Source organism: Sinohyriopsis cumingii, chromosome 18, assembly GCF_028554795.1.
Source record: "Sinohyriopsis cumingii isolate HCF-2022 chromosome 18, ASM2855479v2, whole genome shotgun sequence".
Taxonomy (NCBI): domain Eukaryota; kingdom Metazoa; phylum Mollusca; class Bivalvia; order Unionida; family Unionidae; genus Sinohyriopsis; species Sinohyriopsis cumingii.
This window is the reverse complement of record NC_142978.1, coordinates 99,401,511-99,424,327: the sequence shown is the minus strand read 5'-3', so window position 1 is coordinate 99,424,327 and position 22,817 is coordinate 99,401,511. Positions and strand designations below refer to the sequence as shown.

Here is a 22,817-nt window from a genome sequence, read left to right as displayed (position 1 = left end):
TCCATTTGACACTGGCATTGCACAAATATTTAACCATATAAAAATGTATTAAGCTGAAACTCAGTTTCTTACATGCATACCTTTCGACATTTTAATAACTCAACTTAAAATTTTGACTGTGGTGACTGTTATTATATACAGAGAACGGTGTAACAGAATAAAATTCTAGGCAGTATGAATCGGGATTATGGTTGGTCAGTATGGATGACAATGCCCTGTTGTATGATTTCATACTCACATTTAACAGGTATAAAGGTACCAGTAATGGTCAAATTAGTTTACAGTTTTCACATTTACTTTCAGATATAAAGTGCCTGAAATTGCTGTTCGATTACCTGGGTAAAAAGCTATTGGTGTAACCAAAATGGCATAGATCTGAAGTAATTTAGCATAGGCTGAAACGAATTTATCATTCCTCCTAATCACGACTGGAGAATTAATACTGGTAAGCTACGTTATTATGAAATGTTGTTTCTCTGATTAGATGACGAATTAATAGTTAAGCAAAACCAGTCTATGAAAAAGGTAGAACAAACTTTTTCTACAGGAAAGCGACGGTTTAACCAATGAGGAGATATCAAGCTTAATTAAAGTACAAGGTCTTATATAGTCTGTATATTACTGCCAGGTACAAAGCAGAACATATCTTATGCAGGCCGTTTCGGCAGTGTCAGATATTATTTAAAAGGTAATGGGACATTAGTTTTATGACAGAAAGATCTCAACTTAGATGGCATAATAACTTAAGTTTCAAAAATGAATTTAAACTATACTGCTGGTAGTGACCGTGTATTTATGTTACGGAGTGACATGATCATAAAAATGTACAATATTATTGCACACGTCAACAATTTACGGAAATCCAAAGATTTCTTTAAACCTGGATTAATCTCTACCATTAATTCCTATTTAGAAAAGAACGATATTCCAAAGGCATATACAAAGTCTGTGGCACTACAACAAGAAATGGCAAAGGCCAAACACAAAACATCCCTCAAGACAGGGAGAATAAATGTTATGATGAGAAGATGGACTATGATCATAATATCCCTGCTGTCAAATCTGCCATCCGATACTAACACATTCAGATGACACTGCTGTCAAATCTGCCATTCGATACTAACACATTCAGATGACACTGCTGTCAAATCTGCCATCCGATACTAACACATTCAGATGACACTGCTGTCAAATCTGCCATCCGATACTAACACATTCAGATGACACTGCTGTCAAATCTGCCATTCGATACTAACACATTCAGATGACACTGCTGTCAAATCTGCCATCCGGTACTAACACATTCAGATGACACTGCTGTCAAATCTGCCATCCGATACTAACACATTCAGATGACACTGCTGTCAAATCTGCCATCCGATTCTAACACATTCAGATGACACTGCTGTCAAATCTGCCATCCGATACTAACACATTCAGATGACACTGCTGTCAAATCTGCCATCCGATACTAACACATTCAGATGACACTGTGTCAAATCTGCCATTTGATACTAACACATTCAGATGACACTGCTGTCAAATCTGCCATCCGATTCTAACACATTCAGATGACACTGCTGTCAAATCTGCCATCCGATACTAACACATTCAGATGAGACTGCTGTCAGATCTGCCATCCGATACTAACACATTCAGATGACACTGTTGTCAAATCTGCCATCCAATACGAACACATTCAGATGACACTGCTGTCAAATCTGCCATCCGATACTAACACATTCAGATGAGACTGCTGTCAGATCTGCCATCCGATACTAACACATTCAGATGACACATGGTAATTTGCAAATTAAAAAGAAGCAAAAACAATATAGAACATGAAAACAATTATGTATTAATGCTAATTGTTGCAGTAGGTGTAATAGAGTACTTCCAAATTAAGTTGTGAACATTTTAATTCGTCCACTGCGAATAGCTTCGCCAGTTCTGCTATGTACTTTTGTTTATGCCTCCAATAAATAATGCAACAAAGCCATAAATGATAAAATCAAATTAAATGTTCAGCTACGAAAGAATCAGTGTGGGCAGCACTCATAAGAAACCAGATTATTGCACTGCTTACACTTCCAGGCAATGATGTCATAAAGTATTTATTATTTTTGTCATTTAACCTATCGTCTTTTCCACCTGACAGAGAGCTACCACCACATGTTTACCCAATTGCTAAACCGTTTACCATGTATGACAAACAAAAACCTCATGAACTACCCCCCTCCTGCTTAACCTTTAAAAAATGTTATGGACAGTACAACAGCTAATATAGTTGTGCCTATTACAGTATTTGTGGTAGCCACTGCAACGCCCTTTTTAAACAGTTTCTTTTTACTTAAAGATAATTCCTCAGTACATTTTGAAATGCTTTCTGACAATGTTTTCTCTGAAAACTCTCAGTGTTTGATATAAAGCTAACTGTTTTAATCAATATATCCAACTTTGAATAACGTTTTTAAAATTCTTCAGTCTGTTCTTGATACATGTCAGCGGTAGGATTCATAAATCAGTTTTCAGATGGTACGATGTATAGCTTTCAGTAAACCCTTTAACTAATTTTCTTATTATGTAGTGAATAATCTCTTCGCAACAAGTGGAAGTAATCCGTGTTGTGTTCTCCCGTGGTATTCGCGAATTATGGTATTAGCTTCTTTATATGTTGTACCAAATGGTGCATTTGTGTATACTGTTGTGTCAAATGATACACTTATGCATATTGTTGTGATGACCGCCATAACTGACGACGAATCGGCATCATTTTGTATGAATTGATACGGTCTTCCGTCAGTAACGATTTCTGTCAAGCTTGCTCCAATGCCATTTTAAGTTTTGGGAGAATAGGTCATTGAAATTTTTTCTATTTTTTAAGGTTCTGTTTGTAGTAACTGAGACCATTTTTGAAACTGTTCAGCAATTGTGTTGAGAATTCGCTTAAGGGATTTATTGTTTTAGGGACCGTCCATAAATGACGTTACGCACCTGGGGGGGGGGGGGATCACACATTTGTGATGATGTGTGACGAGGGGAAGGAATTTGTTTAAAAAATATGACATGAGGGGGCAGGGGTCAAAAATCGGCCAAAATCGCATGACGTCATTTATGGATGGCCCCTTAGTCATGCGGTGATTTCCTATAACGGATCAGCATCGTTCGTACAAATGTTAAAAGCACCTCGTACCAGGATGTTCTGTTTCAAATTTACTCGCAATTGGTCCATTGGTTTTTGAGAAGCTAAAACAGTAGTTAATGACAGACGCAGCGCCATAGCATAAACTCACTTAACCTTTCGCCCAAGTAATATTCAAGCTTTTTTCCACAAAATGAACTTTTATTCTGAATATTTTTTTCTTCTTTCTCTCAGTTTACAAGCAGCTCTGCTGTCTCCCCTTTAAGTATTTTCGATACATTTACAGACCCTATTTTTCGGATTTGTAGCCAATGACTGCATATATCTAAACTGTAGTTCAATGATCTCTGATCGTTTTGGGGAGTATTCAGCACAGATTCCAGAGCTAAAAAATACATATATTTTTGGGAACATATTAGACAAATCTATGTAAGATCTTGCGCTGAAAGGTTGACATCTGTAAGAAATTTTAAAAGTAAAATTCAATGCTGTCAAACATCCATCTTCTATTTTCGTTTGTTTCCTGTCCAAATACATTTCTGCTTAATCAATAGAACGGATTCCTTGTTTTGTGGTTAAAAAAATCTAAAGAACGGATTCATCGTTTTATGGTAAAAACCTAAAGAACGGATTCCTCGTTTTGTGGTTAAAATATATATCTATATTCGGCTTGTTCACTTCTTGAACGGGTTACTTCATAATTCTATTCCCCAATTCTGAGTTTTCAAAGAACCAAGTTGTCTTATTTTTCTCCTTATTATCTATATTCGGCTTGTTCACTTCTTGAACGGGTTACTTCATAATTCTATTCCCCAATTCTCAGTTTTCAAAGAACCAAGTTGTCTTATTTTTCTCCTTATTATCTTCGCCAAATTAAGCTAAATGTCATCGGAAGAAGAAAAAATTGATCTTTTTCAGTGTACAATATGTACAGTTTTGACACAGGTGCTCCACGCGAGCTTGATGCTGAGAAAACAAAAACAATGATCTGAAGGAAAAAAAATCATACAGAGTGCCAAAAATACCTTAGATTACCCCCGTGACCCGTTCTGACACAAGACCCTCTCTATCATCTAATATATTATGATAGAGAGGGTCCTTTGTCAGAACGGGTCATGGGTTTAATCTAAGGTATTTTTGGCACTCTGATTTCTTTTCCTTCAGATTATTGTGGGTTTTTTTTTTTCCCCTCAACATCAAGCTCGCGTCTAGCACCTGTGGTTTTGTGGGAAGTAAATCACTGAGTCATGATAATTCATTGGTAGTGTAATTATTGTTCATTCATCCTTCCGAATTCTTTGGGAATTTAAAAGGTGGAAGAAACGATAGAAAGATGGAAAATACAAGTATAACTTGTTTTAGTTTGGAAAGATAGCAAGAATTAAAACTGATATCAGTGGACAGATAAAGAATACCAGCAATCTCAATAAAGCAATTGCCGTTTGTATTCATAATTCATGTGTCTGTTGTGAGCTTGTGCCCAGTCAAAACATGTTCGAATGAGATAGTCGACATTTATCAGCAGCCCTTGTGTGTGTATGTGTGTGTGTGTTTACGTAGCTTCAAAAAAATTCAGTGATATCGCTACGATGTCTACAGTGTAGCAGTTTATACCGATGTCTAGCACTGGGGCATCATGCCGCAGTCATGTAGCATGATTTCCCACCAGTCACACAATCCTGACACCAGGCCGACCAGTCCTAACACTAACCCCTTAATGCTGAGCACATAGCGAAGCAGCTGTTATTACCATTTTTATAAGTCTTTGGTATGACTCGGCCGAGGCGGAAGTTCTAACCATTAGGCCAACGGAGCGCTGCAGTGACAAAATGGGACCTAAAAATTAAGTAGATTAGTTTTTGTTGTGTGAATTTTCTTATTAAAATACTCTATTATAAAAACGTAAGTACCCTTTACAGGGAGGAATACTGTAGCGTGTCTATACTGTACGTAATTTTCTTTAATAAATACTTAATTGGTGTGTTGTAATTTATATGATGTTATCAGAGACTTGTCAGCTGGGCGTAAAATACATGCCTAATGGCAGTGCAACATCTTTCGATAGATAAGTAAGAACATAAACATTGTTCATTATAGTAACGGATTTACGAATCAATCGACTACAAAGAGAATGAATCATTAATGATAACAAAATGCAGAAAGGATAAAGTTTGGTTTGCAGTGGCGTACTAAGAGTAAATGGTGGCGTGGAGAAGATGATTGCGAAAAGGGGTTGTGGCACCCGAGGCAATAGCCACGTCCGCACCGTTATTACGCCTCCGTTGATTTGGTTTTGTATGGCTTACCTCCATTTTCACTAGACGATATGCTGTATATGCAAGACGGTATTGGTGGCGGGTGAACCTGGGAAAAACCACTGACCCACTGGAAGCTACCAGGGACGTCATGGGGGGGGGGGGGGGGGCAAAACGTGCCGGGCTTATTAATTTTCGTATATAAGCTACCGCAATACTTGATGGGGGGTGGGGGTGGGCAAACTTGACGGGCTTATTAATTTTCATATATAAGCTACCGCAATACTTGATGGGGGGTGGGCAAAACTTGACAGGCTTGTGCTACACCAATTTTACAGCACATGCAAATTCACATATTGAGAAGTTGGATTAAAATCTGGAGCTGACTTGCGATAGTGCGTGCAGATAACGATCAATGAAATATGACAGGGGAAAATGCTCACTGCCAAAGTGTGCGAGAATTATTTTATTTCTTATTCTAGTATTGTTTGTTTCCCCCATCACAACGGGTTTGTGCAAAAATTTCGTACTGCACTATTATTTTTTATTTATTTTAGTGTTGTCATATTCTTTAACAAGTGCTCTGTTATAAAATATATTATACTGCACTGACACTTGCTACACTACACAAGAGCTGAGAAAACTAATTTCATAAATTACACACTTCTGGATACTGTCAGGAGACAGAGATATAAAATCCAAAAGTTAAACAGAAATTGATATACAACATCGGATCAGCTTCGTTGGGATACTGTAATGCAAACTGCAATATCGTAATAACACTCACACACAAACACACACACACACACACACACACACACACACACATATATATATATATATATATATATATATATATATATATATATATATATACACACACACACAAACTCCAGAAACATATAATGTATTTAGCAATATAATTTAGTCATTACTTTAGGTCATCTAATATAAAATTTATTTAAAATAAACATTTTTGCGTTCACAGGGAAAAAATTCCCAACAGGGAGCAATTGTTCCTCGAAGTGACCAATACTTTTTTTTCTTCAGGAATTGAAGACGAGAGCATTTCTTCTTTTTAACTGCCAATTGTTGAAAACATCTCCACAGTTTTTGAGCAATCAAAAGATTTTACAAGTAGCCGCCGTGTCGGGCCTATTGTACACAAGATCGGCGCCATTGGCATTTGTGACCAGCTGGAAATTATTAAAAGTCATTCGGTGAAAACGCTAGATGAACAGGCCTAACCAAATAATGTCTTGTGATGAAAACTCTATGTGAATAAAATCACCCACTCAGCAATAACAAGTTTTTAACGATGGCTACCACGATGGCCATAGTGGATGCTAGAGCGACATTTTCATTTAGGCCCAACTAGACACCAAGTCCTGGGATGAAAACCCCACGTCAGTAAAAATTTTCATTCAGAACAAGTAGCGATAACAATATTTTTCAAGATGGTAAACTTGTACTGACGGACAGACGGGCGAAAGACATCCGGCTATCCTGTAAGTTCATTTGGTCTACGACTACTAGAGCAAAAACCGTTTAATTGGTCTTGCGGGCTGAAAAAGGTCATCGGTAAATCTCTTTTTTTCTTCATTTCCTACTGAAATGGTGTGCTTATTTTGAAAAGTTACGTTATACGCGTTTTCTCTTGATATGCTGTTGTGTCCTCTCTCTCTTTCTCTCGCTTTAGCTGCAGGAAATAAACGACTTAGTTGCATTTACTTATCATGTCTTCTTTTCCACAAGACATAAATGTTACTCTAAGAGAATTAGTGTCAGAGTTTTAAAGTACGGTTAGGAAAAATTATACGCCCCCTCTCCACCTATAACACATAGTGGCCAGTGGTTTGACCCATTCTCATGCAACGATAATTGTCAAAGGTACCGTCGTTACTCGCTTACTCCTAAGAAAACTGCATAAACCCAAATCTGTCGGCACATTATTCAGTTGTTCCCGACTTTAAACGAGTACAGACTTTATGCGGAAGCCAGCTGACGAATTTCAAGAGCAAGTGAATAAGTTATTATAATAATTTTGTGGCTGATGTCTTACGTATATTTTCCAAGTATTCCAGAGTACGTCAAACCGAGTCCAAGTTCAATGATTGTATGTTCACAGCGGAGACTTCAAAAGTGTCAAAGACTGTACTGACTTTAAAATGCTAACTATGATAGATATTGTGGTTATCCATAGTTCTTTGTATCATATGGACCGAAGTAAAATTGATTTTTTTTCCCGTGGAATAAAAGTATTAGCAACCACCGAACAAAAATAATAATACATTTTTAGAAATAATGGTGAAGTTTTGTGATTTTACGAGAGAGAGAGAGAGAGAGAGACGGGGGTGGGGTGGGGTGGGGGGTGGTCAGCTTAAGGGACAAAGCTTTAAATATAAAAAGGTAAACGCTCATTTGAGATGAATTTACTCAGTCACTTCATCTGGACACACAGAACCATGAGGCTGTAGAAACCTTATCAAAGTGTGTGTGCGTGCGTGTATGCGAGTGTGTGAATGATAAGGCAAAGGATACTTGTTAACTCGTGTGGGGTCATCTCTTTAGTACGTACGTAAAAATCTGGCAAAGCATGACCCATCCCCCTCCCTGTACATATGCGTACTTTTTTTACACTCACCCCCACCTGCGTACGCACGCCTGACGCCTCCCCCCCCCCAATTCTATAAAACGGCCTATATTTAATCCACGCTGAAACGATCAAGGATTAATAATATTAACGTGTTTAATAAAACAGTCTACCGACGTTGAATGTCTGGCTGCATCAAAGAAAAAAGCTGCGTAAATTTAAAAAGTTTGTCTAGTGCACGCTAACATTTAAACGCCGACTGAACCCAGACGAACAGGTTATGTATCAAATTATTATCGAGGTTTCACACCACCACCCGTTTTCTATGCGTACGTATATTATCAGTAGACCTCGCCCATAATAAAGCGTATGCATTTGGGTTAACCCCCCTCCCCCTCCATGCGTACGTACTACATGGACGGCCCCTATCCGAGAAGACCATTGTCATTTTGCAGTCAGATATGGAAGACATTAGAATTTAATCTTCGACGTTTGCATACAGCTTGGAAATGTCGTTTCCCATACCAATGGTTTTCTTATAATACGGCGGCAGCTGTAAGCAGCGTTTACTATAATCTGCCACAACCAGCAGATCCGAGTTTACGCCGTCCATTCTATTGATGATTTTAAGCGATCGGTGTAGGCCTTTATCCGATTCTCTTGGTGTACTATGCACGTTTGAATCTTTCTTGTTCGCAGTTTTGCGCACATTGCAGACGAGTACATACAGTTATATTCCTCGGGCAGGTTGATTCTTGCGCGAGTCCACGCGCAGCTATGTATATCTAACAAGTGTTTAATTTTATCAGTCGTATCTACACTCGATATATTTTATAATTCGTAAACAAGACTCCATAATGTCTGAATGGGAACTCGGTATAAGATGAAGTGTTCTTGTGGTAAATATTTGTCGAGGAAGAGATACAGTTGTTCGATACAATTTTTGCAAATTCTGGAACAGTTACCTCTTCTCATTACAACCTTAAACAAAAGGAATCTTATATATAAATCAGTTGTAAAATAATCTGAATTTAAATTTAAGTTTAGCAAATTATGAAAGGATCTTGTTTAATTTAAGTCAAGGTAACAAATGCCATCTTCCAATGAAATATTCAATAGGTACTCTAATTTTAGCTGGAAAAGTACATGAAATTCACGACACGTACAATTACTCCGTGGTGTGATCTGTATAGACAGATACATTGCTGTTGACTGAACTGTCTGCAAATGTGTACGAATAAGATGTGGGAGCAAAAGATACGTGGCCACTTGCATCTGAATAAACCGTGGAAATGCCAGCATTATCTGTCTGGTCTGATAAGGAGGACATAAGCATATCATCATCGCTGTTTGACCGATGCTTGGGATAGGTTTTCTCATATTCTTCTTCAGGAAGGTTGATCCGAGCTAGAAGTGCCCGTGCAGAAGTCTGCATCTCGTCAATACGTTTCTTTCGGAACCGCGTAGAAATCCCCTGACCTCTTGGTCTTAACACTGTACCAAGGTCAAGCCTCTCTAGGCGCTCAAAAAATTTTCCTGCTGCCCATACTGGGTGGGAGGTTTTCATGGACAGTTTTCTCTGACATTTTGGAATCGGTGGAAAGAGACGATACTGACATGCAAAAGCAGCAGTGACTATGCTACCTTTGGTCAAGAGAAGCTTCTTGATTTTTCCGGCGCAAATTCGAATGAAGTCGTCGTCAGGTATATTGTACAAACTGGCCATAATTGGCTCAGTTGAACTTGTCGTGCGGAGAGGAGCAGAAATAAGCCTTTCAAGCTTGAAATGCGCTGGTTCCATCTGACTGGCTCGATTTATGAAAATCTGCTGCGGTTGGGGTACGTGTCGCTGATAATCTTGCCGAGCGACCTTTGCGTCCTGCAATGGCTGTTCCTCTTGTAAAAACTGTTGCTGCTGCTGCTGCAGTCCTTGCCGAGGCTCAATCCCTCTTCCGCTACTAGGATCAGACATTGACCTTTGCTGCCTAAGAGAATCTGCGACACTATTTCTAACATAGGAAGTTAGCTGATTCCACTGGTCAATTGCTTGTTGATCACTTTGAAGAATTTTTATGGGTACACTGTCTTCCACTTGCCTACTGATCATTGGTTTAACATCGACATGCTGTTCCATTGATGCGTGGAAAGGGGTTTCCTGCTTTCTCTTTCTCCGCCTTATGTACATTTCACTGTATCCCACCGTGGACTGAACAGGTAGGGTTTCTAAAGTAGACGCGCTGCTCGGCAATGGAATTCCTTGTAAGGAGGAATAACTTTGGACATTGGTAATGATAGGTCCTGGTGCATCTGCACCAGGATCTGTAGTATTTATACGGTCCTGATGACTATTTTCTATCACTTCATCAGTGTCACTGAGCTCTACTATGTCGTCCTTGCTGTGAACGTTTGCTTCCTTCTCATGATCACGCCTAACATCATCCGACCCACTGATAGACGCGCAAGACGGGTTTCCGGTGTTGGTGGAATGGGCCACGTGATCCGAGTCTGTTCTAAGTACACCTTCGTCGTTCAAATCCTTACCCGTAAAGAGTATCCATTTCTGCTTTATGATTGTCTTTATTATGGAAAAGGCATTCTTGACAACATCACTGTTGATTACTCTCGAGGGAATGATACCCGTTTGAGACGACATCGTAACTCCATTCGCTACTGCTGTCATCACCGCACTAAGTCGAACAATCTGACCCGTTGCTTGATTCAGAGAACCCCATACTTTTTCATTATCAGCTCCGCGTTTATACTCCTCCAGCTTTTGGATACATCTGCAACATAGAAAAAGAACAATTAATAACTTTTACATATAGACTGTAGTCCTTTTCCAGATGTGCAAACAATGTTTTACTAAAACAGTATTTATTAAAATTGTCTAATTCTAACTCTTCGTAGTTTCCTGTTTTAAATCGTGGTATAGCAGTCTCGTACTGGAAGAAATGAGGAGGTTAATATTGATTTTACTGAAGCAAACCGAGTTAACCCACTACGAGTCGACTCCGTCTGCACCGTAATCTAACCAAATCAAACTATTTCCACGAAAGATAATTTAAGAATAATCTAGGCATGAAGTTATTACACGTGCTCTTTATACGTTCCAATTTTGCGAGATGGCTAATACGGCTGGGCATTCATATCCCATAACACATTAAAAGATTTCATATTTTTTTTCTCGTGATTTAGCGCGGTGATGACGGCAGTAGCGAATGGAGTTAAAAAGGAAAAGCATCATGATTATATAGTTTTATCCCCAGTCGTTATGCTGTCAATACACGTGTGTTTTTGTAATAGACTATCTCTAACCACAACGACAACATATATGATGTGCGCGACAAATAATATCTTCATGTAAGACATCTATATTGGAAATAAACCGGTGTCATTTAATTCGTATCTAAACTTTTTACCACGATTTTATACGGGCAGAACGAACAGTTGCAATAAAGTAAATTCGTTAGCAGCGAAAAGGCGCGAAAAAAGTTCTGCGTGAAGAATACTGCATTTCTGCTGCGAACAGAACAACGGTCAAACCTGTCGGTCACTTCTAAGATCTGGGAAAATAGCCTCTACAATTCAGGCAGTTGTTTCGAGCAGGCTAATTTCTGCAATAAAGTGGCTTATTGATTATAGTATTCGCACACCCTCCAGTTTGATTGCACCCCGTATCGATTTTAAAAAGGAAAAACATTAAAGATTTAAAAACGCACAAAACTTAGTCATTTCACTCACTGGTTTTTCATTAATTGATTTATAAATTGTAACATGACTGTCGCCAAGGGATCTCTAACACTGCCTACTTATTGGCATTTCAAAGCAAACGGAAGCTCCCGATGTAAACTAGCACACATTCTGCTTGGTGTCCATTTCCAGTTTTTAGAACAGCCCATTTCAGTATATAAAAAACTGTCGTCTGCGTCCAATATTTGTAATGTCTGGTTAAAATATTTCTAAAACAAATTAAACAAATAAAAAGGAGGAACTCTTGTATACAGGCGTTCAAAAGGAATGAAATTCCAAACTTTACCGAATACTGATTTGAAATGACAACAGATTGACAGTGTTTGGGACCCTTTGGCGAATTTATAAATCAAAAAAATAAATAACAAATCAATGAATGAAATAACAAAGTTTTGTGCATCTTTTATATCCTTGATGATTTCCATTTTTAAAATTGGGGAGGGGTACAAACAAACGGGATGGTGCGATAATACTATAATACAAGTGACCTTTTCGGCAGGTGTGGCTATGTTTTCACAGCAAATAAAATTAGTTTATATCTGGAGAAAAAGAAATATTTTCTTCTCAAATAAAGTGATTTTCCACGCGAAGAAAAATAATTTTCATCTCGAATTCAATTGCATTTTTTCTGCGAAGAAATATGCTTCATAATGTTGAACCTCTGGCGCTATCCGAAGTAAACGTCAGTGACCACTAGAATGCGACTACATTGATTCGTCGTATGGTACTTCCGGTTTACTGCCTACTGTAAACACGCGACTATCTAATGCGTTCAATCAGTGATTGACATGGATTTCGATGTCTGTAGATATATATTCTGCACTTTACGCCATTTAATCTTGAACGAACTATTATGTCAGCAATCAAATCGTATGCTTATATGTAAAAAAAAATTTAGTTTCAATGCGTCATAGCGTGGAGAAACGATGGTTTACCCAAGCAGACGACGCAATGGAAAATAATTTGCATGAAATCCCAATGTTATGGTATTCGTACACCCTCCCTGGATTTGTACCTTGCCTAAGCCATCCCGAGAAAAAAATTATGTTGTTGTTGTTGTTGTGGGGTTTAACGCCATTTTTCAGCACGATAGGCTATACATGGCGGCCAGTATTAATGGTGCAGGAAGAACCCGGAAAACCCTGGAAAGAACCACCGACCCACGAGAAGCTACTGACAAGCTTTCTCACATACCCACATTGGCTGAATCTTAGACTCGAACCGCCGCAGACAGAGGTGAGATGGCAGTGATCCGTAACGAAGAGCGCTTTAGACCACTCGGCCACTCGGGGCCCCAAAAAATTATGTGTTATCCTGTAGGTAACTACATGTGTAGTAGATTTGACTAAGTAAAAAAAAACAAAAGTGCGTCCTATTTAACTGGAAAGAAAAAGATGTATTTGAGTTATCCTGTATGTATTAAACAACATAGGTTAACATTTGGCAGATTATTCAACAGCGAATCAAATTTAGAGAAACAGCATGAAAAGGGAGTGGAATAAACTAGATTTTTAGGGCTGCCACGGACACACCTACCTTCAAGGACCCTTCTTCCGCTAAAAAGAGGCGCGCACTAGCAGTCCCACCCACTCACCCCATAAAAAGGGGACCATCCAAACTCTCCAGGCAAAGCATACATACCCTTTAAAAAAGAAGCCGCGAGAGAAGCCTGTCCCTATTTGGCTGACCTGGGCTTTCTAATCTTAGACATCTAATAGTTATTTGTGTTTACGTGCATGCTTATGGTTTGCCCGCCATTGGGGAACATTATTTTGCAAAGGATTTTTCTGTCTGGCGTGTGCACTACTGTCCTGTTTGTTTGCGATATGAATTTGCTTAGGCATGGTGTTGGACATAGTCAGACCGATAAATCAGCCCCACACCTACGATTATAATAACTGGCGGTTTCGGGGATACTATCGCATATTCATTAAAACCTGCAAAACTATGCAGCCAATCCTGTCTGCACACATCGGTGTATATTTTATACACTTACATGTATTTCTTGCGGCTGTAGAGCCACCGTCAGCTGAATTGTTCTTTTCGCGATATGTACATAATATTTCCGGATAAAATCATATATTTAGCGACTTGTAAATCCACGTGGAACAGCACAACCCTCTGTCCTGAGGCCATTTTGAATTACGCGCTATATATGGCTATTACCAAATACCGATACGTGTCTAAACTGTACAAAGGTGTGTTCCGGAAAGATATGCATGCAGAAACATTGCACATTTTAACAAACAGGTGACATCAAACCCACATATCGTCCATCAGAAAAAAAAACGCGGGGTGGGGGCTGACTTATCGGACAAGGGCATAGCATGCACAAAAAGTTAAATGAACATTTTTAAAATTTATTTATGGTATTCGAGCTTTCATGTCTTTCATTACGAGTAGCCGCTTAAGAATCGTTTCCAGCACAGCAAAGTCGCATATTCTTGCACCTTTATTGTGGTCTTTATCTGCACACTCGTTTTTTTTTTTTTTAATGGCTAATCTCAATCAACGTCTGTCCCCTTACGTCGCTAATAAAGTGTCCTGTCACACATCTGGCCATATAGTTGGGGTTTCAGATCCTTACTGGGATCAGGTAGGTCGGATCGAAGGCTCGTCTAGTGCAGGTCTCCCCCATTTTCTTCGGACGTTATTGGTGGCGTAGACCAACAATACTTGGCACTATCTGTGCAGGAGATTCCCGCCCAAATAGTGTCCGACTATTGGCCGCATTCTAGCAATTAATAAATTTATTTCTTCTGATCTCTGTATGCAGTTAATAAGTAAAACCGATCTTCTTTTGACCCATGGCATTAAATAAACCCCTGTCAAAACAGAACACATACGTATAAATAGGTTTTTGAACCGAGAAATTTGTAATTGCTGACGCATGTGTGGAAGCGACTGACCCATAGTCCGATAGAGCAAAAGACTTAAAACTCAAGCACAAATAGTGCCAAGCATGGTTGGTCTCCGCCACTAGCAATGTTAGGAAAAAAAAGGTGGAGAACTATTTGTTGGTCTACAACGGGGTAGGCGTTTCCATAGTTAGGCCGGTCCTTGCCAGTAAGGACGCTAGGAAGGGATGACTGCGAAAAATCGCTAAAACATGAGAATTCTGATGTCACTTTGTTTTACACGGTCAAAACTGTCTTGTAATACCCGCTCATCTTCAATGAGGCCACAGAGCAACGTTCTCAGAACCAGGTATTCCTCTCTGACAGGGATGGTGGCGACCATGGCCGTGGTGCGTGCGTCGGTCATTTGAGAACTGAAGACCAGGTGGCAACCATTAAGTGCTGACATCATGGGGGTCCACTCCTCCGACGTTTTTTTTTTCTCTCGAAAAGATCGGGGAATAAAGCTTTGTAGAAAAAAAAATCTTCGCTAAATCTGACCAATATAATAAGAGAAGTGTCATGTATGTTACATGCAATGGGATTAACACTGCTAAACGAAAAATAAATTTGTTAAACTAAATGTCACAGAAAAAGTTCGAACATAATGTAATAAATTTGGATTATGTGCATTTGGTTATAGCGCCATGTTTTAAGGAATTGTTAGATTTGTGTTATTATTTGTTTGATTATTGGAATTCGGCGCAATGGAAATATTCCTTAGCCCGAAATAATTAAGCCAATTACAAGAAGCACACGTCACAGAGTGAATTGTTAGTGAGTTTACATGATGCCATGGTTCACATTTAGTGAATTCAGATCCAAACCGCATGTGTATCCCTGGTGTACCATAGTCCCTATCAAAATCTAGTGGTTTACATTGGTGGTGTGACTGCAGTGGCAGTATTTACGGTAGGAAACCGGTAAATTACACAATGGAATCAACAAGAAGGAACTTGGCAAATACCGTTTATGTCGCCATACTGGTATACGTGATGCAGTTTTATTGGCGAAGTGTGCCTTGAAACCATGAATTGACTGGCCTAAGGTGGCGTAGTTAAAATAGTTCCATATGTTATGGTATAGTTGTATATATATACAGAGCCACTGGCATAAACGAACTATACATACAATATATATATATATATATATATATATATATATATATAAACATTTGATGAAAAACGACCAAATTAACCTCCCACACAAAATAAAAAAGGAAGAGCCTATACAAATTCCAACGTCAAAAGCAATGAAAATAAGCCAACTGTACATGCTACCAACAACTATTAGACTTTGCGGTTTTTAAATGTTGGAGACCAAAAATACAGTAAATATCGTATCCTCGGTAAACATTTATAACAGTTTCATTCCGCGTGTAGCCGCAAAATCTAGTCAGTAACAAGACAGGACCGCCTTCAAAAATGCCTTTCTGTTATTGCCAGAGTCTGTGTCCGAGTTTATCAAGGCCTATCTGAATGCACCTATTTAACTGTGCATTATTCTTACCACATGAAATAGTTCCATAAGTTCAGGACATCTAGCCCCAGACTTTTCAATGTCTTTTCACTTCTGCGGCATTTTTTATAATCTCCGCAACCTCCGTGTCTTACAAACAGGCTGCAATGTGTTAAAAAGGGCTGCACTGTGCTGCAGTGAATGCTGCACTTCATCGAGGAATGAATTAAGTTCTTGATAGCTGTACTTGTGTGGGTTGTTGCTCTGATGACATGTAAAACAATTGCAATTTTAACATTTACATTATATAAGAAATTAAAAATGTGTGTGTCTAAGTTAATATATGTTGGGGTCTGCAGCGATATAAGGAAATCCCAGTCAAGGAGTTACGTTATTTTTCTCCCCGTGAGGCTCTGCCGAGGGGGGGGGGGAGAGACAAAATATGTAAACCTGCGACTGGGATTTCCTCGTCTTGGTAAAAACACCGACAAAGATTATTTTTCTCACCATTATTTTCCCATTTAAATTATAATAACCCAACACTTTGACAATACAGTTAGCAGATTCAAAACACATTATTCAATAGGTACTATTATTTCCTCTCATTCTAGATAAAGGTCACCATGTTTTTTTTTTTTAATTCTATTATGAAAATCTGAATAATTATCTAAGTAGAATCACTTTCATATATATATATATATATATATATATATATATATATATATATATATATATATATATATATATATATATATATAGTTACAAGCCAAGGGTCCTTATTTGACCAAGCGGTTGTCAAACCCTGGAGCGATTCTCGTTATAAGTCATAAGTTTACCTCATCTTTCGTCTTTCCAAAGACTTCCATACAACTTCAGTTGTAAATTAGAAAGCCCGACGTGTCCATTCTATACCTAAATTTTACTCTAATTAATGCAAGACCACATATAAAACAAACTGCCAAATATATATCGACCGCACATTTGCATGGCTTCTCTTCATCGATTCCGTACCGCCAACCGTTCACGCCTTAGAAAATGTACGAGTATGCCCTAACACTGGGAACTATTTTAACTCCGCCACCTTAGGCCAGTCAATGTATGCTTTCCAGGCACATTTCGCCAATATAACTGCACCATATTTGCCTCCATGGCGACATAAACGGTATCTGCCGAGTCCCTTCTTATTTATTAATTTGTGTAATTTACCGGTTTCCTACCGTAAATACTGTCACTGCAGTCACACCACCAATGCACACCACTAGATTTTAATATGGACTATCTTACGACAGGGACATTCATTCGATTTTGGCCGGAATTCACTAATAGTGAACCATGGCATCATGGAGACTCACTAACACTTCACTCCGTGACGTTTGCTCCTAATAATTGGCTAATTATTTCGGGCTAGGGATATTTCCATTGCGCCGAATTCCAATAATCACACAAATAATCACATAAATCTAAGAATTCCTTAAAACGGGGCGCTATAACAAAATGCGCATACTCCGTATTTATTACAATATATATATGTGTGTGTGTGTGTGTGTTTGTGTCTTAAAAAAGAAAAGAAAAATCAAGAAAAAAGTTATAACTGTTATGTATTGCAAGTATTTAGCTTTCACGTTTGTAAACGCGCATTAATACGTACATGTTAATGAGGGCAATGGGGTGCCCAGGCATCTGATATTATTACTATATCATTACATTTAACCGATGGATGCCATATGAAAATACTAAGTAATTAATATCTTTTATACGGATAATTTCATCAGTACTAATTTGGAAAAAGTTCTGTGGTAGGCAAAGGTACGATAAAAGTACACAGGTCTAACGAAATATGTAATGACCGACGAGATTTCTAATTCATGATATTCTTAGAAATTTATATTTTCTGTCCTTGAAATATGGTAAATGTTGCTATGCTGGTATAATGATACGCTACATAGAAATCATGTGGAATAGCGTGTGGACAGATGCATGAACCAGTCCGAATGGTAAGTGAATGAATTTGTATTTGTCTACAATGTTCAATTCAACTGGGGCTGGTTCGGGGTGTTTGACAAAGTTTGAAGAACGCAGGTCAGACGTGACACATTTCTGGTTGTTGCCGGCTTTGCGGATGTTCTTGAGAGAACTCGTATGTTTGAAGCCAGTTACGTATATTGCCTGTACGTCTGGAACAGTTTCTGATGTAGTTCGTTCCATACAATATTGCTAATTTTATCAGTGAATTTTCAGGTCAGCGTCATTAAATCAAGCTAAAATTATCTAATTCGTTTCATACCAAGTATTTAAAACTAATTTGATAACTTTAGTTACATTCAATGACCTGAAAATTTACTAAGTTACAGGTAGGATAAAATTCACTATGTAGTTTCTAGCATAATACCAAATAGCTCAACTTCGTGTGCGTTTCTCTCTCCTCTCTCAAAAAGTTTTGTATGGTGTGTTACCAAAGTTGGAGAGACCTAAATTTATGAGTGAATTTCTTTTTGTTATATATCTGTTGTTGTTGCTTGGATTTATAACAATTCCGACAGCACAGCAGAAGACAAAAGGGGTTTCTTCTTTTTGAAACTACTTTCTAGCACCTGGACACAATCACTGAGACGACCGGACTCTGAAAACAGACTAAGATAAGTAAGGGCAGCAAAAAAGCTAAATTTCTCGGTCGCATGGGTAATAGTTCCTTATTCCTGTACGATTATGCACTGAAATATGAGTAGTCTAAAAAAGAGTTCTGAATGGTCTAATATGTTTTTTAAATGTCAAATGATACTCTCAGGTCTGGTGAGTCAAATAATCTTTGTAGTATACATTTTGAAAGTACTGGAATTATAATTTATCAACCCATTCATTTATTTATTCAATACGCATGGGCGAAGCCAAGAAAAAAAGAATGTTTCGTATTTTTTTTTAATCATATCAGAATATGAAAGCAATGGAGCTTACTGTTGTATGGAATGGTCTGTTATTAAACAACTAGAGTTTTTATCAAATGTTTCGCACGATTTAATTAAACCTTTTTTCAAATAAACGAGCTTGTTCTGAATGGTTTGGTAAGTGAAGTTATAGAAATGACAAAATTAACCTAATGGATTGGTCTAGTATTTACTTGTTTGATATTAGACACCTTTTGGTGTGGCGCATAAAAATCGATAAGGCAAACACAGTCAGTTGCGTTAAAATCGGCTGACTATAATTTAAATTACCATCTCGAAAGTATAACAGACGCCTGCCCTCCGCAGACCATCCCCGCCCGCCTTCGAATGTATTTTGATAACCAATATTACTGGGTTGGCGGGGTATAACAATGTATTTCTTTTTCATTTTCATATTTCATCTCACTGACACTTGTCATCTTCAAGAACACGTACAACTGAACAAGTATAAGGAGAAAGGGTTGGAAGAGCGTCAGACTCGTAATTCGAACATCCAAGGTTCGATACTCTGTCAGGCCAATTCTGCTTGGCTGCATCGGCGTTTCCTTGGGTAAAGTAGTTAGCTGCTATTTTCTCTGCGTGATAAAGCCAATAATGTGTTAACAGGGCCGTAAAATCCACCAAAACAAAACACAAGCAGCATACACCCAAATGTACCCACCCTAAGCTGCACCCGCGGTCGTGTTAACCGTGAATTGCGAATCTCGATAACCAGTCAATAGGATCGGTCACTGAAACCTGATGTAATGGGATAAACACCTCAAGATGTAAATGTTTTTTCACTGCACCTTATTGTAATAGCTGACTTCCATAGACATGCGTGGTAGCTGGTAGAAATACAAGTTGAAAAATGAGATTAAAACATGTTAAGTTTTCTCACCCTATTCACATTACATTTACATTCTTATACTATTCTCCCTTTATTCTATGTTCCTGCTTTGATAGGATTTGTCAGAATGCGACTTCAGAGTAACTGAAACAAGTTGGATGTGTTATAAATAACCTGTTACAAATCAGTCAATATCTGATGCAGGTACATCCGTGTAATTGCAACTTGTACCCTTAATGCATAGCGTGTAATTGCAACTTGTATTCTTACTGCATAGCGAGTTACTATCGCAGCAACAAAGTTTCGCGCATCCAGTCTTGCGAAATTTTCGTGTTTCAATTTCGCTAATGTTGTTAGGACATTATTAACGTTTAATAGAATTTGCTGGCCTTAACTGTTGTAAAAGTTTCATTTTCGCTAGAGTGTGAATGGTTGTACACACAGCAAAAGTAAACCCACCCACCCCGGCCCGGCAAAATTAACACGCTAAATAGTATATTCTCCACCATCTGTCCAACTTTGCAGAAACACAATAATGAAAAATTGTACCATACACTATGCAACCCCCTCTCCCACCCCATCCAGCTTTCCCGGTCTCACATACACAAATTCATACCTAATTTATTCTATCTAAATCGGAACACCTCATCGTTTTTCTATAAGATGTTTATTTTATCTGATCCTCCGTGGGAAGGCTATATATAGTTCCAGTTAGATAAACTCACACGTAGTGCAATAAATGCTGGATTGTGAGATGGCGTCTGAAACGGAGTTGTATCAACGAAACACAAACAAAATGTCTACTGCTGTTGTTGTTTATAAATTCTTGTTCTGGTGGTTTTGCTACTACTTCTACGACTGTTTTCATGTTTGTCTAAGGGAAAGAAAAAAGAAGGTGGGTGGGTGGTACAACGACCGAGGGACCATTCCGTGCATGCATTTAAGAGTGCATAAAGTCGCCACCACCACCCCAACAAAAAATAACTTGGTACAAGACTAGTGTGATGGTAGTAGTAGTAATTTTTTCTGTGCAACGCCCAATGGGGCTGTCGCCACTCTCTTAACTGCTGATTCAGCAGTAGTGGTAGTATTTATTATTATTATTATCATTACTATTATTATTATTACCTATTATTATTATTATTACCTTGAAAGCTGCTCTTGTCCATTCTTACTAAAGGTGTAGGTTACCTTTTGCACCTTGTGGACATTCCTGATAGCGGACAACACTGTATGAAGCGTGGTGGTCAAAGTTTGCCCACTAATTAGGTGTGTTGGACTTGAATATTCTGGGGCGCATATTACTAGGGAACGATCAAGCAGTCCCCCAGGGTCAGGGTGCTGACAAATCAACACGAGATCTGTCGCCTGCAACATGGCGGCAAAACTTACGTTGCAATCTCGGAAAGATAACTCACGTGGATCATATGAAGTCTCCGTCATCCCATCATAAAGATGTTTAAAGTCATTTAGCGAGATATGCTGCGGAAAATGGTCATTGCTACCAAAATTAGTTCTGAAGTCATCCATTAGCACAACTCGACATTGTCTTTGGCTACCAATAGAATACAATACATCCTTTAAGTTGTCTTCTTTTAAATCATTCTCGTTGATAAGCAGACTGTCCTTCATCACTTTCCCTGACAACTGCTCATCCTTTACTGAAGCTCTTTTAAGTGCTTGGATTTCCTGTTCAATATTTCTCACCGCTGCTTTAATGGTGTTTAAACATCTTGTTTTCCTCTCCCCCCGTCTTGCCCCAATTAAACAAGAGAGCACGGGTTTTTCTGTCCATTCGCAATGAACCACAATCTGAGTATCTGCTGAAAAACACGATGTTACCGCAGCAAGGAAAGGAAAATAAAGTAATTCAACAGGGCACGGAATAACACTAGCATGATCTTTTAGCAGTTTGTACGTCTCGCCATCAAGCACATTTTCCAAGTCAAACTTTTCTCCCTGAGCTTTCTTGAATCTTCTAATTTGAACTTGCAGTTTGTTCTCATCATCGTCACTGAAATCCATGTCGTTACCTCGCCGAAATGTCACCAATTCCCGGAATGAAACTTTTGCTCCGTCCTGTACACACGCTACAAAAAAAAAACGAACTCTCCCTAAACCTAGCGTGGACAAAGGAACTGGCTATATCTCAACACCGTAGCGGAATATTGATATATTAAGTATGAAAGTAATTCCGTAACACAATCAGTTGGTAGCATCTGATATATCACTTGCTACAGGCTGCTAAAACCTCAAATTCCGAGGAAATATGGAAGCAACGAATGATCTAAACAAGTACTGTACAATCCTATTCGTGATGACGTACCACGCAGCTAATTTGCTTATCGCACTGCTAGGACTCGGCTTATCGATGTGCTAAATTTAGAATCCCGCTTGAATCTTGCTAACCAATAACACGAGTACATTTTGCGGCCGTCTGGCTGGTATTCAGGTTGATTGATTAGGTCTGTCTGGTACATAAATAGCACGCACTATATAGAATCTAAATACATATACATGTACGATAGCTGCTAGCGCTCAACTCATATTTGTTGTATTGTGTGCGTTTGTCATTGTGTTGTGCGATTGCGTGGGTTAGTGTGCATATTGGACATGTTTACGCTATACAGTACTTGAAAATGTTTATCCTTATTGTTATTATTACATGTATCCATGGGCGCCCTCAACTCCACTGTTAGAGAGAGAGAGAGAGAGAGAGAGAGAGCACTTTCCCCATACCACCTTAAAAGTCCTGCGGACGCCCTGCATTTATAATAATATTAATAATGATATTATTATTATTATTACTATTATTATTATTTGATTACTCGACAGTCGAGTAATCAAATAATAATAATACTAATAATAATAACAATGCGTTTGTCTTCACAGATTGCTAACACATCTCACTATTGTCCGCGTGGGTTCGAATCTCGGATCGACTATCATGG

The 22,817-nt window shown here is 38.5% G+C and overlaps 1 protein-coding gene across 1 annotated transcript; it reads right to left on the bottom strand.

The window, feature by feature from the left end:
• Positions 1-7,813: 7,813 nt before the first annotated feature.
• On the bottom strand, positions 7,814-22,352 carry LOC149777579 (uncharacterized). Its single transcript, XM_089942198.1, has 2 exons — positions 21,014-22,352; positions 7,814-10,773 (listed from the first exon to the last, which is right to left on the bottom strand). The coding sequence occupies exons 1-2, from the start codon at positions 21,889-21,891 to the stop codon at positions 9,159-9,161; spliced, it is 2,493 nt and encodes an 830-aa protein (XP_089798324.1). The 5' UTR covers positions 21,892-22,352; the 3' UTR covers positions 7,814-9,158.
• Between the last annotated feature and the right edge of the window lie 465 nt (positions 22,353-22,817).